Below are 17,672 nucleotides of genomic sequence, written 5' to 3'. Positions count from 1 at the left end.
CGCACTACACTTACACAAAACACATCCGTTGAGAGCCAGACGCACTACACTTACACAAAACACATCCGTTGAGAGCAAGACGCACTACACTTACACAAAACACATCCGTTGAGAGCCAGACGCACTACACTTACACAAAACACATCCGTTGAGAGCCAGACGCACTACACTTACACAAAACACATCCGTTGAGAGCAAGACGCACTACACTTACACAAAACACATCCGTTGAGAGCCAGACGCACTACACTTACACAAAACACATCCGTTGAGAGCCAGACGCACTACACTTACACAAAACACATCCCTTGAGAGCCAGATGGGCAGTAACTCATATTATTTTGCATAGATAAAAAGCCATGTCTGGCTCTCAAAAAAATAACATAACACAAAGCTCAAATCATTGGGTGGGAATTGTCGTCACCTGCTCACATGCAATCAATAGTGACCACCTGTATGAAAAGATGCAAGACGCACAATAATCAGTACGAGAATACACCAATCGGTGGCCAGTAGTGACCACCTGTATGAAAAGACGCAAGACGCACAATCATCAGTACGAGAATACACCAATCGGTGGCCAGTAGTGACCACCTGTATGAAAAGATGCAAGACGCACAATAATCAGTACGAGAATACACCAATCGGTGGCCAGTAGTGACCACCTGTATGAAAAGATGCAAGACGCACAATAATCAGTACGAGAATACACCAAACGGTGGCTAGTACTTATACCAAAGAAGAAGAAGAAAAAAATAAAGATTAAAAAAAAAAAAAACTAACCTCCAGTATATTTGTTGATAGCATCAGCCAAGGCATCGATAGACTCAATATCCAAGTTGTTAGTAGGTTCGTCCTATAGAAGACAAGCATATAGGAAGGACTTCCAAGATAATATACTACATTCACACCACTTAAAGGAAAATGTGCACCCTGACGTCAAGATGACTTTAAAAAAACCAGAAAAATTAATGAAACTGATGACTAAAGGTGTTTCAGGAAAGACCTATAAAGACTAAGAGCTTTATGGAATTTTAAAGTAAATGTAGTAATCGATCAAACACAAATTGGCAAATCATAAATGTACACTGTACCCTTCGAGCCTCTCTCCCATTGGCTTTGTAATAATATTTTCATGAATTTTCACTTTTTCTTGGTTGTTAATAAATTACTAGACCTATTTTATAAAGAGATTGTGTAAAACATGAGTGCTTTAATGAATTTAGGTTACGGGAATAAATAAACAATTTCTTTAGCTGGCACTGCCCTGTAACATCATCAATATCCCTGTTCTCTTCCTCATCCTCATCATCCTCAACATCATCATCATACTTACCAAGATAATGATATCTGGTTGGCTCTGGCACAGGTCAGCAAAGGCTACCCTTGACTTCTGACCACCGGACAGGTCTTTGGTCTTGATGGTGTGGGCATGACTGATCAGTCCAAATCGGCCCAAGAGCTTACGGCTATCCTGGTACTGCAGGTTGTATTTTGTCTGCAATGCATAAAAACATGTATTTAATCATTAAAGCCCCACTGCACTACTTATAGCTACTTGCGCCCTCAATATAGCAAACAATCCCTAATCAATGACCGTTGGTCCTCCATGGTCCCCCTTTTATGAAGTTAATTGAGAGCTGATTTGATGAGATAACCACCTGTCAGTGATCTCGTTGGGTGGTCTAATCCCTCCTGACCAAAGCATTGCAGATAGGCTTTAAGGACTAGTTTGAACACTACAGTGATCTGTTGGTGATACACAGTGAATCAATAGGTATTCAGTGCAACCAGATTGTTACACTTTGTAACAAACTTGATATAACAGGCAAATTCTGCTAGTATAACTTCTTGGTATTTAGAAACAGAATTTTAGCACTGATATAAAAAGATTTCTTTATTACTGGCTAATTTTCTTTGTCTAAAGGTGTTTTGTGTAATGAAGTTCCACTTTAACTTAAAAATTAAAATGCTACTACCAAACTTTTGAAACTGCATACTATTGGAAAGTCCACTCATAAGGCAATAGGGAGCAAGATTATGTGGGTGATGGCAGAATCAATCAATACACTATATGTAATTCTGGAGTTATTGCTACTGCAGTGAATATTGAATTCTTAGTATTGAATACATGAAAAGGATTCTAGCATTGTACCCCACATATAAAGAAGAAAAAAACACAAATGGTGATAGGACCTCATTAAGGGTGAACTTCATAGGAATCTTGACTCAAAACCTACCTGTAGGTACTCTACAGGACTGACATCCATAGTAAGCTGGTCTGCAGAGTGTTGGCTGTACGATCCAATACGTAACCTGTGATTCTTACGGACCTCTCCTTTCAGCTGTAAATGGTCAAAGATCAATTGTCACATATTACAGTCTCCTCAGAGATAGGATAGTGAAAATAGCTTGATTAACAAAGCTTTAGTGCCTGATTTTTTTCATGTTTTATATATACTGTACCGTCAAAGTTGTCTATAGCGACCGCCCAAGGGAAACACAAAAAGTGATCTTTGTAGACAGGTAGTCTTTATAGACAGGTTCCTTTAGTGCATGTTTCCATGAAAATTCATCTTCAAGGGAAAAAAAAAAAATTTGGTCTTTGTAGACCGGTTGTCACTGAAGCAGGTTTGACTGTATGCATAATAAAGTAAAACATTTAAATTGACAAATTCAAAGCTAAATGGAATTACTATAATTGGTATGGGAAGGCAGGAGCTCTCATAGATACAGGAAATAGAATGGGGGAGATTTGTCAAGTCAGGGCAAGTGCAGTTGACCTTATGATAGAAGTAGAGCTGGCAATCAAACAAAAGGTCACTGAATAGTTTTCAGATACTGCATGATTAATGCGACTTATTTTAAACCAAATTTGCTTCAGCTCCTTCAATATCTAAACCATCAAATCTAGACCATGGACTTGTAGCTAGATTACATCAGACATAGTTTTGAGTTATAACCACACTGAAGTACACACTTACAGGTTCAATTTCACCCTTGAGTAGATTCAGGAATGTACTTTTTCCAACTCCATTCGGTCCAACTATTGCAACTGTAAAGGTAAAAACGATAAGAGACCTGATGCAACATCTTTATTTCCAAACTTTGAATCAATTAAACCCATGCAAATATTTCTATGAATAGGTTCATCCTAATACTGTAATACACGAGCAGGGTTTTCATGTTTGTGAAAGTAAAAGATTTATTCTACAATCTAAATCCACACCTGCAATAGCATTTAATCGCCAACCAGTTTTTGAGCTCTGAAATGATCTGCTGTTCATCCTATCGCAGTAATAAATACAAATAGACTGTGGATACTGTGAAAATTAATGTTTTTATGGGACCAATCTTGACTAGCTTTCGCTATTTGTTGGCTCCATTTACCAAATGTACAATTATTGTCATGGTGAAATACAATGTAACTTGAATTTTTGGTAATAAATGAATGAACATTTATAAAAACTGATGTCGTGGCCACTACATAAAACAATAACAAGGCTTGATTAACCCTCATCGGCAATGATAAAGAATATGCATACATATGTACCAATAATGATAACGATAACAGCGGCCACATAGAAAGAGTGCAAGAACTGGCTCACAGATATCATCGTTGAGGGCTATCCTAACAGAATCAGTGGCCAAGTGATCCCTACAATGTGATAAAATCATTGTGGGATGCTTATTAACTGATATCATTGAGGTCCAAACTGCAAAAGCGATTTCCATTTCGTTTATGATATAAACAACAAAAGAGCGATTCGGGATCGATTTATCGTTATCAATATCAGTGAGGTCAGAGAGCACCTTAAGTAGGATAGGGATAAATTAACAATTACAGAGCTGACAAACTTACCTCTTGATGCCAAGTCCACACCAAAGTCACAGTCAACAAATAACTTGGGCTGGTTAGGATAACCAAAGGTAACACCTAGATAGAAGATGAGAAAAATTGTAACCATTAACCCATACTCCATAGCTGTACAGTGTCTCCTTTTAGTGACATGTTTGCATTATCTTTTGATCCAGAATGCTAAGAATTACACATTGTACATGAACAGAAAAGGCAAAAAAATTACAGAAATCTTTTGGTCGATTTCAAATGCAGTATGTCGTGCCATTTTTTAATAAGAGCGATTTTATAGTAACTAATCATTAATGTCTCTTAATTGGCAACACAGTGTAAGAAATATAAACACTACTTTTGTTACAAATTGGCAATTTTTCAATCAATTTTCACTATTTTCTTTCACATTTGTACATTAAAGAGAAGGTTGAGTTCTGGGAAGAGGTGAAAAATAATTTATGAGCATTATCATTCTTATCATGCAAGTGTGGAAGAACATCAGATAAGACATGTTCCCTGAAAAGCATGCCTCTTCAAATGCCTTCATATTCTAAATATGTCATGTAACATCGTAAAACTCCAGGGTAGGATTTTTATGCCACGTGTTTGTGTAGTCCCATCTACATCTTTCTGTGTACAGTGTTTGTAACTTTACCAAACCTTGGCCAAATTTCTTATCATTTTGATGATTCCAGAACCTTGCAATACACACAAATTCTTATATGCTAGATGATCAACCTTTTCTGGTCGATTTCACACTGTTTCTTTCACAATGCAATCGCATGACCAGAACTCAACTTCATCTTTAAATAAACATTTTTCTGTGCTTTGAGGCTTTGGAAACTCACCATATATTCCTAGGATGGGCGGACTCAGGCTAGGAGGGTTCGGGAGGGTGAATTTCACAACGTATTCTTTAGGTCTCTTGAGAAGCTCCTGCGGCCCTACATCCTCGTCCGTAGGATCTCCTTTCTTCTTACCCTTGTCGTTCCTCCTCTTTTGCTGGCCACGCGTCTCTTTCTCCTGCAAATAGATAAATGGCATCATCTCGATAGATTGATATATTGTAGAAAGGCAGATGGTGACAGATAGGAAATCGAGGGCCCCCTTTCCTCTTACTCTCTCTCCTCCCATTCTGCTGGCTACGTGTCTATTTCTCCTATAAATGAGACAAATTATGTGACATCAAGCTAGATAGGTAGAAGGGTGGATAAATAGAAGGAGAGAACATTGGAGATCATCCTTTCCTCTCTGCATTCTAATTCATGTTCTTTTAATAAGACTGTGTCTCTTTCTCCTATAGTTTATTTCATTAAGTCAATAGTTAGATGATAGATGGATGGATACACAGATAGATAGATAGATGATAGAAAGATAGGTAGGTAGATAGATGAATAGTTCATGAAAGGAAATACTTACAGCAGCTTTTGTGGACTTGCCATGACTTTTCAAACTCTTCAACAGCTTTTCCTGTACAAGAAATATGAATGAAACAAATAACACTGGTTGATAAATGGTGTAAAATGGAGTCATATAAAATCTATTGCCTTTCAATTTCACCTGTAGTTTGTAACTCCCCAAATATCAGTCCACAGTCTTATGCTATACGTGCATGCTAAGTCAAGACCAATTTCACAAGTGTAGTGCGGATTTACTCTGCTCTTTTGCTTTCCAGTCACATGATTAAACTACTCCACTACGACACCTCTACAATTATTGCATATTAAAAGCTCAATATAATATGATTCAATTCACAATAAACTGTGCTGAATTTTCCAAATTTCAGCAATTTCAGGAATTAAAGGATTATAAATGTGATCTGCTCTTTGTGATAAAGAAATTGCAGACAAAAGAGAAGATTGAGCCGGGATGATCTTTTCTTACCTGTTTCTCATAGTCTTTCATCTGTTCTTTCCTCTTCTGGCCCAGCATTTTCTTGAATGTATCTAAGAGAGAAAACAAACAATGCAGACTTGGTTACAGAGGAAAACACTTCATCCCTTGGATAGGAGTTAAACGGAGGCCCCTTGTAGAAGATATCACAGTGTATATTTTTATGTATTTTAAGAAGTCTTTACAAATATCACATTTATATGAAATTTCAGGGAGCCTCAGGGAACATTTTCATTAGTTATTTCAGTTTTTTGTGGCCTCATATCCCTGGTCAATAATAAGCTTCATTTTTGTTTCAGGAAATGATATAAATTCATCCATTCATTTATATCGAATATAACAATTTCCCCCATGACTCTACTGTACATGTGCAATTAGAAACTTCAATTAATTTATTTAACAATTTAGTTATCATGGTCTCCGATGTATTTGCTTCTTTCTTTTTTCTTCTATTTCTTCTCCTCCTCCTTCTCCTTCATACCTATACACATGAGACCCCCCATATTTTTAACAAATAACATACAGTACATTATTAAACTTAAATCACATCTCTACTTACTGTAATTTCCTTTGTAGTATTGTAATTTCTGCATATCTGTGGGGAAAATGACAATTGTGATAAGATAGTATTAGTATTAAATCACATTCAATGCATCATGGCAGTACCTTTACTGCAACTAGACAATACAACATATCAATGCAATATAAAATGTTATCAAGTCTTTGTAAAATGATACAATTGTGATCCAATGTCTGTTTCACTGCATGGAGTACTACAGTTCAACGGCCAAAGTGCAAGGGATACAGAAAACTAGCATTTTGAGCGCTGAAGCTCATTAAAGAGAGAATCACAAAATCGGGCAATCTAATGTTTAGTTAACAAATATATGAAATGCATACCTAAGTGAATGATATCAGTACACACTTCGTCTAAAAATGTCTGGTCGTGAGAAACTATAAGGAGTGTCTTCTTCCAAGATTGAAGGTAACTGTAAAGAAGAAGAACAAGAAGAAAGAAAAAAAATCAATAGTATCAATTATTAGAGAGATAGATTAATAACCAGCAGCAGCTAAAAATAAACAAATAACTTGAACAAGCCTCCAGCATATGAAGTGCATCACATAGACTTGCTTAAAATCATACATCATCTGGGCAGAGCTAGAAGGGTGTTAACTCTGTGTTAAAGTATATGAGTTAATGCCCTTCTGGCTCCAAACAGATGACATAACACTGTATTTCATGAATCAATTAGATGAATAATTATTCTTTAAATTAGGATACAAGAAGGTATCTGAACAAATTGAATAAACATTCCCCTCTCTCTCTCTCTCTCTCTCTCTCTCTCTCTCTCTCTCTCTCTCTCTCTCTCTCTCTCTCTCTCTCTCTTTTTTTCTCTCTCTCTCTCTCTCTTTCTCTCTCCTTTAATACAAACCTTCCTCCTGCAAATGACAAAGGCCTCATGATAAAAGACTATCAATTAACATGAAATAGTGTTAATATGTAAACTTTGGAACAGAATACTAATCAGACTTACCTGTTAAGCCAGATGACAGCATTGAGGTCGAGATGATTTGTAGGTTCATCAAGTAAGAGAAGAGTTGGTTCCATGAAAAGAGCTCTGAAAGGCAGTAAAAATGAACAAAATTCAACCATACTGAATGAAGCGATCAATAAATATTTACTGAAAATTTAGTAGCATTGATAATAATAACCCCTTTTTATAAAGCTCTATACTAGTTACAGGGTACCTAACCCACCAAAGCTCTGTTAAAGTATCATTACCCCGGTCACTGGATTCTGTTACGATCCTGCACTTTACACAGCACACTCTCTGCTCCCTTTTGAGAGGTGTGCACATGTTAATTCAATCACATTGACGTTCCCCATTATGAAGAACACCCGGTTGTTAAATGGAACAATGTAGATACAATGCCTTGCTCAAGGACATCAGTGCCGTCCTGGGGATCGAACCCGCAACCTTTGCATTCCCAGTCAAGTGATTAGGCCACTCAACTACGACACACTTCTACTACCATTGCATTGAAATCACAGTCAAGTAGAAGACAGTCATATAAATGGCACTGAACAATCATAATTGAGTGTTCTCCTCTAATCTGAAACTACATGTATCCTGTGTCTTCCACTTACAGAAATATGGGATGTTCAAGACTACGCCCAAAAAGATTTGAGGGTTTTCTCAGGGCAGTTTTTCTCTTCAAAATTAATCATTGAACGATAAGTGCCTAGAACAGAACCTAAAAATCAATCCTTCAAGCTAAGGAGTAAGATAGACTTGGACTATTTTAAAAGATCACATAGTTTATACGACCATTCTTTATCACGATGATGATAGTTCTGGTTTAATACCTTGCAAGTGATACACGCATCCTCCATCCTCCAGAGAAATCCTTGGTTGGTTTCTTCTGCATGTCGGGTGTGAAACTTAGACCCTGCAAGATGGAAGAGCAAGAGGAAGGATGGTATTAAAGGTACTATGTCCCATTTGCAGGCAAAAAAAATGAAAAGGTTAAATTCCAATTCAATTCAATTCAATTTATTTTGCCAAGCAATAAAAAACATACAGGGTAAAACAAAAGCAGTATACAAAGATAAACATAACATAGATAAACACAGAAATACACAGAATCAATTTACACACATGAATAATACAAAGGAAATTGCTAATGCTGGTAGCAGCCAGAAAGGAGGTGGTCCTTGTATTTGAAAGATAATACTAATTTAGAACTTCCCTAAAAAAAAAGGGGGGGGGCTTGAAAATGTCTGTAAGTGGAAAAATAGCGACTATTAGTTGTCGAATCGACTATGCTATAGAGCCAGTAAGTAATAGTCTGATTTTCAGACCATTGTACCGAATGGTCGTACGAGAGAGAGAGAGAGAAAGAAATAGCAAACAATTACACTTATTTACAGGCATAGAAAATGCATTTCTTTTTTGAAACAATGTATGCTCGAACTTTTCTGCGTAACCAAGAGCTACATTTGAAGCCCCACTGCACTACTTATAGCTAATTGCGCCCTCTATATAGCAAATAATACCTAATCGGTGACCATTGGTCCCCCATGATCCTCTTTTTCTTATATTAAGTGAGAGCTGATTTGATGAGATAACCACCTGTCAGTGACCTTGCAGGGTAGTCTAATCCCTTCTGTAAACTAGTACAGATAGGCTTTAATGAGTTTGGTCTGTAGGGCTTATCGGTGGGCAGAAGCAAATATCCGTTATTCCCATCTGACAATTCCCAAAAAACAGTGATGGGAGCAGGACAAAGGTTGACTATGTATGATCCAAACTATTACATGTTTGTCATACTTACAGCAAGAATTCTTCTGACTCGAGCCTCAGCAGATGCTACTCCAATGACCTCCATTTCCTCATAAACCTACAGATAGAGGAATACAAAATACACGTTCAACGAGATTGGGGACATTTTTTGTCAAATTCTTAGAAAAAAATTGTAATCATAGGAAAAACTTTAGCGCTATAAAATTTAACAAGGCCATTTAGAACAAGGATGACGGCCATTTTTAAATAATCATGCCAACAAACATGCCACAAAGAGACTTTCTTATTAAAAGCTTGTGTATCTACATAAATGTACCAATGATTTTACTTCACTAATTACATATTCATTGTTTTGTTACTGATACCAGATTAACTGCACAATGCAAACATTTCTATAATGTACTATTAATATGTTGTGGTACAATACCTCTTTCAGTCTTTCTGACTTGGAATGGTCACCTCTCTCATTTTCTTCTAATAATTCTTTTTCCTGAAAATAAGACATAAGCGAAAAAAACAGACAATGTTAGGATTTCACACATAAACATTTTCTTCGCTCTGAAACACAAATTTGTTTTGACACACCAAGATGTCTCTCATAGTACAACTATTTCCACCTAACAATAATAACAATAATCACACAAGCAATAGTAAAATTAAAGCATGAGTTGTGTATTTCTTTCACTGCAAAATCCAAACAATCTGGGAAGACAGCCTATATTTCTGATAAACCTCCCTATTCAAGCAATTACAAAGTGCTGCAAGTCTTCACATGCTCATTAAAAACTTTATTATCAAAGGAAAACACAGTACGGTAACTGCAAAAAGAGCATTTACCTTTTCAAGAAATGTTTTAGGCAACAGGCACAAAATTTCGCAATGGTCTTTTAGTATGTCAATCAAGCCAATCATAAAAAAACTGCTGCAGTTTAGCTGTGCCATATCTGAAGGAGCCTCTACTCACCTCCTTTAGCAGTGCTAATCTCTTCTTATCAGCATTCAATACAGCTAGGAAGGCAGGGGTGTCATCAGCTTTCACATCTATACAGTTCAAACATCAAACAATACCATAAGATAAGCCAGGCTTATCCTTCTTCATTAACACAGCTGTACAGTGTCTCCTTTTAGGGATGTTTTTACATTATCTTTTGATCCAGAATGCTAGGAAATATACATTATATATGAGCAGAAAGAACACAAATCATTAACAAAAATTTTTAGTCCATTTTCAATGCAGTAAGTTTGGCTTTTTTCAACTAAGAGCAAAACAGTCATTAAAGCTTCTAAATTGGCAATGCGGTGTGAAATATAAAATCATATACAAATTGACAACTTTTCGGTACACTTTTGCAATTTCACATTGGTTCATTCAAAAAACATTTTTTTCCTTCAATCTAAAAGAGTGGGAAATAAGATTAATCCTTGCCAATTTGAGGGAAAACTGATTAATTTAGAAATTAAGGAATCTCTGAAGTGCTATTGGTTAATCTTATTTGTAAAATCTTACAAGTAAATAATTTGCCTTCTTGCTCAAAAAATAAGATTCACGTATTTTCAGATCTTAGAGGGTGAAAAAATTGAATCATATCTTCCATTTCACCTAAAGCAATATATATACATTTTTGTCACCAACTATCTCACTTACCCTGTTCACATAAAAGCACATCTATATTGGGTGGTATCGCTAATTTCCTTCCTGCTATATGTGAAAGGAGAGTTGTTTTCCCCATCCTGTATTTTCAAGAAAAGAGATCAAAGAGTACATTTATATCAAAATGATTATTTCATTTAATTTTACCAATTTTTATAACCACTATCAAATGAGACAAAAGAGGCTGTTGGTCTAGTGTCAGATAATGATGGATCTGTCAAACTTCTTAAAAGTCACTCCTATTTTACTTTGTATCCCACATTCTCACATGTTCAGATGTTGGAAGAATCATTCGACTCAAAAAAAGTCCACAGGAGTAGATGAAGCCATGCATGCTAAATGTTGGTAACAAACAAAAATCAAATTACACATTATGTAGACCCCTACAATTGAAAGCTTTTTGTTCACAATCCTGTTGTTTTTTTTCTTTCCGTCAGAAGGCAAACTTCCCCTATGATCACGAGACTCACTTGTGATTCTGCAAGCTTTTTCTACAATATTGTCAACAAAATACCATTTTGGAGGGAGAAAGACATATCAACAAAGATTCTGACAATATCTAACTGTTAATTCCTTTAAAAAATACAATGGAATAAAGTGAACATATATATCCAAATTCTGAATAAAAATGTCTGTTCCAATTGTGATACGCAATTTTTGCTATTACAATGTTTGGGGGATAATTGTTATGCTGCAGTAGGCTCACTGCAGTGGCAGGAACTTGTAACTTGTTGTTGCATATGAAGTTTACTGATCATGCTGTTGACATCGGTCATAAATTTTATCTGTCACGTTGACAAAGATAATTAATTAAGACTTACCCATTGGGTCCTACTAGGCCATAGCGCCGGCTCTGAGCGATGGTAAGTGATGCGTTCACAAACAGTGCCTTGCCAGCAGCAGAAATAGAGAATTTCTCAACCTGTATATAAAAAACCCACAAAGATCTGATTCAAATCAAATCATATGCAATGTAGAGAGCTAATATTTCTTGGCTATGGTTTTACAGTGAAAATGAAGAATTCACGATTCATTATAGTACAAGCAAGTCTGGAGAATTTGTTAAAGCCATTGTAAAGCCCTATCTTTTCAGCCTAAAGTGGAGGGTAGAATACATCACTGTTTACGGTAATGCTTTGCAAGAAACTTAGCGAGTCTCACTCATTCAGTGCTGTGTCTGTAGGATTCAATTAATGTGCGGCATGAAACTTTCATGAATCTTTACCACTAGAATTCCGCAAACATTTCATGTGCCTGAATCCTCCTTGTTTTACAGTTCTTACCTTGATATCTTTAGCGTTCTCCAGGGCAGCTCCTTTGACGTTAGTTGCTTGTTGAGACAGAGAGAAGTTAGACAGGTCTCCATCTTCAAGCAGCTCCAGTTTCATTTGCTCCTGAAGGAGATGGAGAAGCAATTCATATTAAACCACTATCATCTTATTCAACTAGGATTTTACTAATACAGTCAAACCAGCTTTAGTGACCACCTGTCTATAAAGACCACCTGTTTCCAAAGACCAAATTTTTCGTTTCCATTGAAAATGACTTCTCATTTAAACATGTTCTAAAGGGCCCTGTACCTGAGATCACCTACCTATAAAGACCACTTTTCTTGTCTCTCTTTGGTGGTCTTTATAGACAAGTTTCACTGAATATCACTTATGGTAAGAGCTTCAACTTATTGGTGATGTTACATTGAGAAATTACTCTTTTCCCACTCTCCATAAAAAAAATGACCTACTCTAATTTGTTAGCTTTTACTTTCTGTGCTGCAAGTTTCTCCAGACCTTTATCATAGCTGGCAGTGTTGCAGATGCAGCACAATGTGGTAGAAAAGGATTGCATGTTAAAGAAATAGTATGCTTGGCCAAGTCTATCTGTTCATGGCCGCTCTGTTGTGCTCTGTTTACAATTCCAGTCTACTACATCGTTGTATGGATCAGCAACAGTGGCAGCTACGATGAAGGTCTGAAGAAGCTTGCAGCACTTCATGTGATAGATTACCAAAAAAAAAATTAATGATTGGGGAAAAGGGACAACAAGGCAAGGACATTATGTTCAATGTTGTGCATACAAAATGCCATTTGGGAAAGATAATCTAAGTCAAAGCTAAACAAATATAAACAGAATTCTGACTGACTCTACTGATCAGACTCATTATGCACCAACCATACTTTCACAGTTTTCTTATTAAATATAAACAGAAATATTTCAAAATCATTGACGATATTGGCAAAAAAAGCTAATTAAATAAAAATACCTCATTCTGTAACTGCTGCTTTGTATTATACATATCAATAAGGGTTGCATTACTGCATTACAGGTCTCGTCATCAATTTTAAACAAATTTGAAAAGCTTGCTTCTTCTCTGCAAGGTAGGACAGAAATATGTAAAGACGTGTTTATTACAAACCTTTTTTTTCTGTCTCTTCATCTCCTTTCTGCTCATCTTCTTAGCTCCTTTCTCCTCCTCTTTGGGAGCTACATCTTCTCCTGGAAAGTTATTACATAATAAAGAAGATGATGACAGTGTTGACAGTAATAATAATGATAATAATAACAATAGTAATAATTATAATAACAATAGTAATAATGATAATAATACAAATAATTAGAATAATAATAATCATCATCATTAAAATTTGTTTCATATTGCACATTTTCCACCTACATATCGAAATATGCTGTACAATTAGAGGGTAATCAAACCGCGATAGCTAGTTACTTTGAGTAAAAAGCAGGAGAGCTAGAGAAATTGATTGATGAAACTATGAACTATATCACAAAAACATGAAAATAATTAAAAACCTAAAAGGTTGTGAGAATTAAGTGCAAACAAAAAATAAGAGGGAGACATTTAGTAATATTAAGAGTCAGTAATATTTGTAATGCATCCGTTAATAGCAAAAACAGGATATAAGCAACTGCTTTTGTTTTTTTTAATTTGAAATCATTTTACAAGCACCCATGTGGCCCAAGGCAGGGTCACTACTTAATAACCCTTACAATAGAACATACCGTCCATATAAGAGAATTGTAGTTCCTCCTCCTTTGATTCATCATCCTCGTCATCATCTTCTTCTTGTTTAGATGGTTTAATCTTCTTCTCTTCCACCTTCTTCTCCTCTTCCACCTCGTCCTGTACCTCCTCAAGGAAATCAAAGCGACCTAGAAATAAAAGAGATTCATAGAATATTAGGGAATGGTCAGACATGGGTCCTGTAAAACAAAGCGGCCTAGAAATAAAAGGGATTCATAGAATATTAGGGAATAGTCAGCCATGGGTCCTGTAAAACAAAGCTTAGCAATTGATTATAAGATTAATTGATTGAACATCATGGTCACTTTGAAAAGCAAGTGATATTGGAAGCTTTTTGTCAACATTATTGTCGAAAAAATGCCATTTTAGTGGGAAGAAATAAAACATGTCAACAAAGATTAGCAATCGATTGCTGACTTATCTTTCTGTTACATGGCTCAGAATGATAACTTTTACTCTATTTGGTACTTGACAGCTTCTGTTTTCGTAGGTTAAAAAGTTATTTTTAATTGTTTATAAAAACAAACTTTTTTCCTTGTTGCATTAAGCTATGGTCACAACTCAGAGCAGCGACCGACTGATTTGTAGCCTGCTCGGTCGCCGCTGGAAGCATCGCCCTGTCAATTTCACGTCGGTTGCTGGTCGATTTTAGGTAAAAACTGGGCGAAATCGGGAGCTTCTCCGGGCGGCGTCCCAGCAGTGACCGACTGATGACCCACAGATTCCTGAGCCGTCTGATTGGCGTGGCACCAAAATAAGCTTGGTGCCCGGACACCGACCTAATTGAGCGTTCGCCGAAGAGCGATTTAGGTAAAAAAACGAAGCAGCTAGGTCAAAGGCTGCCACCGATTTTGAACTCGCCGCCCAGGACCGAAGGATCTCCCAGCGGCGACCAGGCTTTGACCGCTCTGCAGCCTTTGACCTAGCGGCTTCGATTTTTTAACCTAAATCGCTCGATGGCGAACGCTGGATTAGGTCAGTGCCCGGCCGGGGACCGCCCATATTTTGGGCGGTGAGTGAAAAGTGAGCAGGCGCCGCCAAATTTTAAGTCCGTGCTAAAATTTCAGCGGCGACCGAGCAATGCCCAAGCAAAATTGGCTAAAAACAAGCCGCCTGGCTGCCGAGCAGGCCACTTTTTGGGGTTGTGACCATAGCTTAACATTTGGTAGCCCTGCTAGCACCATCATTAGTATCATGATGTAACATGTTCATATAGTTTATTTGTCTAGCCTATTTGGATAGACTAACCTTTCTTTTTCTTTTTCTTGTCTTTCTTCACATTACTGGGAGCTGGTTCCTCAACTTCTGCTGGTTCATCCTGGAATAGACAAAGAAAACAAAAATTCTTTCACTCTTCTTTTGCGGGATTTCACTATTCAACATTGGTGGGTAAAGACCAAACTGCTGACAACAAAACGACAATCCTCCAACATGGAGTCAAATAAGTTCTCAGATTAGTACAATTTAAACAGGTCCTTCATATTTCAAGAGTACTGACAAAGGGGAGAAATTTCAAAAAAAGCATAAACAAATGGGTCAGGGCTCAATAAAGTTGAATGCATCACTGTTGCCTGCCGGCACTCACTGTTCCCAGTACATGATAAATCTCTAAACATCATTAAAAGATCTCAACTATTTTCCCCCATTTCAGTAAAAATTACTCTGGTATTTCTTTCATAGACAAAACAGTATAATGATGGAGATATTACCTTGGCGATAGCAGGAGGAGTTACTTCTTTTGGAGCAGCATCCTCTTTCTTTGATGGAGCTGGGGTCTCCTCTGCATCATCTTCCTCCTCCTCATCATCACCATTCTCCATTTCATCCTGGAGGGCAAAGACTGTAACAAAAAAAGAAATATGTATTATTTATACACTTCCCAAGAAGGTGTTGTCACAAATTTTTTTTTGTTTAAAGATGGATAAATCTTATCTGAAGTGTTAGAAAGGAAGTTAGATAGCTAGAAATTAAATTTACTTTGTAGTGTTAAAAGAGAATAAGAGAAATTTACCTCAAACAGATATAGATGTTTTCCGATGAAACATGTATTATAATGTCAATTTTTCCATCAGACGAAAAGAAAAGCATGATACATTTATCAAAAGTTGCAACAGAGGATAGCTTTTAATATCCTACTGCTAGCCTAGACAGATTCATGTGTTCAAGAAAAAATCAAGAGCTTCTTAAGTGCCATTTACTTTGTTAAAGAACACTGGATTGCATTGGCTCAACTGGTCATTTTGTAAAGTGATATATTATTTTTTAAGTGGCCCAAACATGTGGAGCAATGTGCAGCGCTTCGTAACCGTAAAGAAAAGGCACTATATTGAATACCTTTTATATTGTATTGGATCTTTATTTATACCAAAAAAAAAGGGTGAAATTTCTAAGTATTATGTTACCATCTGGCTTGAAATGTTAGATAGTATTCTTTAAAAGTATGACTTACCTTTTTGGGGTGCCTGCTTCTTTCCTTTCTTGCCTTTTGGTTGCTTCTTTTGAACCTCTTCTTCTTCCTCTTCATCTTCTTCCATTTCATCCTAAGAACAAGACAAATGAAACCATGCAATAAAGAAAAACATTAAGCAACCTTTACAGCTGTTATTTAGTCCAGCAACTAATGTTAAAACTTGTAGCAGCAAAGGCTGCAAACCCCGCCAAGGATTATTAAGAGAAGGCCAGCCTACATTAATATGATTTGCCTAAGAAATGCTAGTATTGCATCCTAAAACAGAAAAGCAATGCACAAAGTATAAAGGAGGTAAATCAAGAACACTTGGAAAATATGAATATATTAAATATTATTACTAATTATTACTAGTTTAAAACTTGAAATCCATATGTTTTCAGTTAACTGCCATAGATGACAGGGTAGTGTGGTACAAGATAAGACCAAGATACTTGAGTTCAATAGTCACCCTCAGACATCCCCATAAATCCCATAGGTCAACCCTACACAAATGGCTTCCTTAAAGCCCAAATGGCTTCACTGGTAGAATACATATATGACATGTATGTTATATTTATATATCAGACATTATATACCTCACTTAAGAAATCCAGCCATCTGATTGGTCGAATTGCATTCATAAACTTCAACTGTTCCTGTAAAATTCCCGGTAACCATGCTTAAAACATTTCAATATTTTTAATAACCATGGTTATTAAAAAAATAGGTCAGCCTCCATGGTTACCCCATAGGTTTACATGTTAAAAAATGGTTTGAGCGATGGAGGATACCGTATGTGTGCGAAGGATTGGTCGGTAATTTCAATACAATTGAATCTCGATCGATCTTACCGACAATTTTATCTTGCATTGTTGACATGAAGACGAAAATAAACTTCCAAAAACAAAAAAACAACATCTGCCGATAGATCTTGATCTAAGTTCGTGCCAATATGCATTGCAAAAGTAAAAGAAGAGTCCGTATATGGAGCTTTTGCGAAGCATTCATCACACGCGAAGCCGGTTTCAATCCATTTTAATGTATATATTGTACAAAACTGCCAAGCATGTGAATAGCGCGCGATGGCCGAGAGGTCTGAGGCGCTGACTTTAGTTACATCACCTTTTGTACGCAAGAGTTCGAATCTCATCTTCGACCAAAAAAAAAAAGTATTTTTTATTTTTTATTTTTTAGTCTATTTTTTTTCGGCATATAAAAGTATTAATGACTGCTTTAATATTCGAGAAATAGTTGTTTTCATACGCTCTCGGGAAGGTTACAATTGGGCTATTCCCCTCGGCAAGCCTCGGGGAATAGCACAATTCTAACCTTCCCTTGAGCGTAATAAAACAACTATTTCTCTCAAAGCAGTCATTAATACTATAATATTAATTTAAATTTGAATATTGAGAATGCTTCCTGACTGATAGTCTCTGTACTCACCTCAAGATCCATTTGTTTCATTTTGTTCATGAGATCAT

At 36.5% G+C, this 17,672-nt stretch overlaps 1 protein-coding gene across 2 annotated transcripts in view; it reads right to left on the bottom strand.

Moving 5' to 3' along the window:
* LOC576400 (ATP-binding cassette sub-family F member 1) overlaps positions 1 to 17,672 on the bottom strand; it is a 21,112-nt gene extending 3,440 nt beyond the window's left edge. The window contains exons 1-24 of one of the 2 annotated variants that reach the window (XM_011681464.2): positions 17,635 to 17,672; positions 16,192 to 16,282; positions 15,452 to 15,582; positions 14,991 to 15,060; positions 13,721 to 13,870; positions 13,116 to 13,195; positions 11,986 to 12,096; positions 11,524 to 11,624; positions 10,697 to 10,782; positions 10,016 to 10,092; positions 9,479 to 9,541; positions 9,083 to 9,148; positions 8,115 to 8,197; positions 7,282 to 7,365; positions 6,647 to 6,735; positions 6,306 to 6,341; positions 5,738 to 5,799; positions 5,273 to 5,323; positions 4,702 to 4,876; positions 3,863 to 3,937; positions 2,985 to 3,055; positions 2,241 to 2,345; positions 1,337 to 1,498; positions 784 to 856 (exon numbers count right to left, since the gene is read on the bottom strand). In XM_011681464.2, the coding sequence (XP_011679766.2) occupies positions 784 to 856; positions 1,337 to 1,498; positions 2,241 to 2,345; positions 2,985 to 3,055; positions 3,863 to 3,937; positions 4,702 to 4,876; positions 5,273 to 5,323; positions 5,738 to 5,799; positions 6,306 to 6,341; positions 6,647 to 6,735; positions 7,282 to 7,365; positions 8,115 to 8,197; positions 9,083 to 9,148; positions 9,479 to 9,541; positions 10,016 to 10,092; positions 10,697 to 10,782; positions 11,524 to 11,624; positions 11,986 to 12,096; positions 13,116 to 13,195; positions 13,721 to 13,870; positions 14,991 to 15,060; positions 15,452 to 15,582; positions 16,192 to 16,282; positions 17,635 to 17,664 (2,122 nt within the window). In that variant the 5' untranslated portion in view covers positions 17,665 to 17,672. The remainder of the gene's footprint in view (positions 1 to 783; positions 857 to 1,336; positions 1,499 to 2,240; positions 2,346 to 2,984; positions 3,056 to 3,862; positions 3,938 to 4,701; positions 4,877 to 5,272; positions 5,324 to 5,737; positions 5,800 to 6,305; positions 6,342 to 6,646; positions 6,736 to 7,281; positions 7,366 to 8,114; positions 8,198 to 9,082; positions 9,149 to 9,478; positions 9,542 to 10,015; positions 10,093 to 10,696; positions 10,783 to 11,523; positions 11,625 to 11,985; positions 12,097 to 13,115; positions 13,196 to 13,720; positions 13,871 to 14,990; positions 15,061 to 15,451; positions 15,583 to 16,191; positions 16,283 to 17,634) is intronic. The other variant, XM_030997824.1, reaches the window with a different exon arrangement.

Source organism: Strongylocentrotus purpuratus, unplaced genomic scaffold, assembly GCF_000002235.5.
Source record: "Strongylocentrotus purpuratus isolate Spur 01 unplaced genomic scaffold, Spur_5.0 spur5_scaffold_4, whole genome shotgun sequence".
Classification (NCBI taxonomy): domain Eukaryota; kingdom Metazoa; phylum Echinodermata; class Echinoidea; order Camarodonta; family Strongylocentrotidae; genus Strongylocentrotus; species Strongylocentrotus purpuratus.
This window is presented reverse-complemented; position numbering and strand designations above follow the sequence as displayed.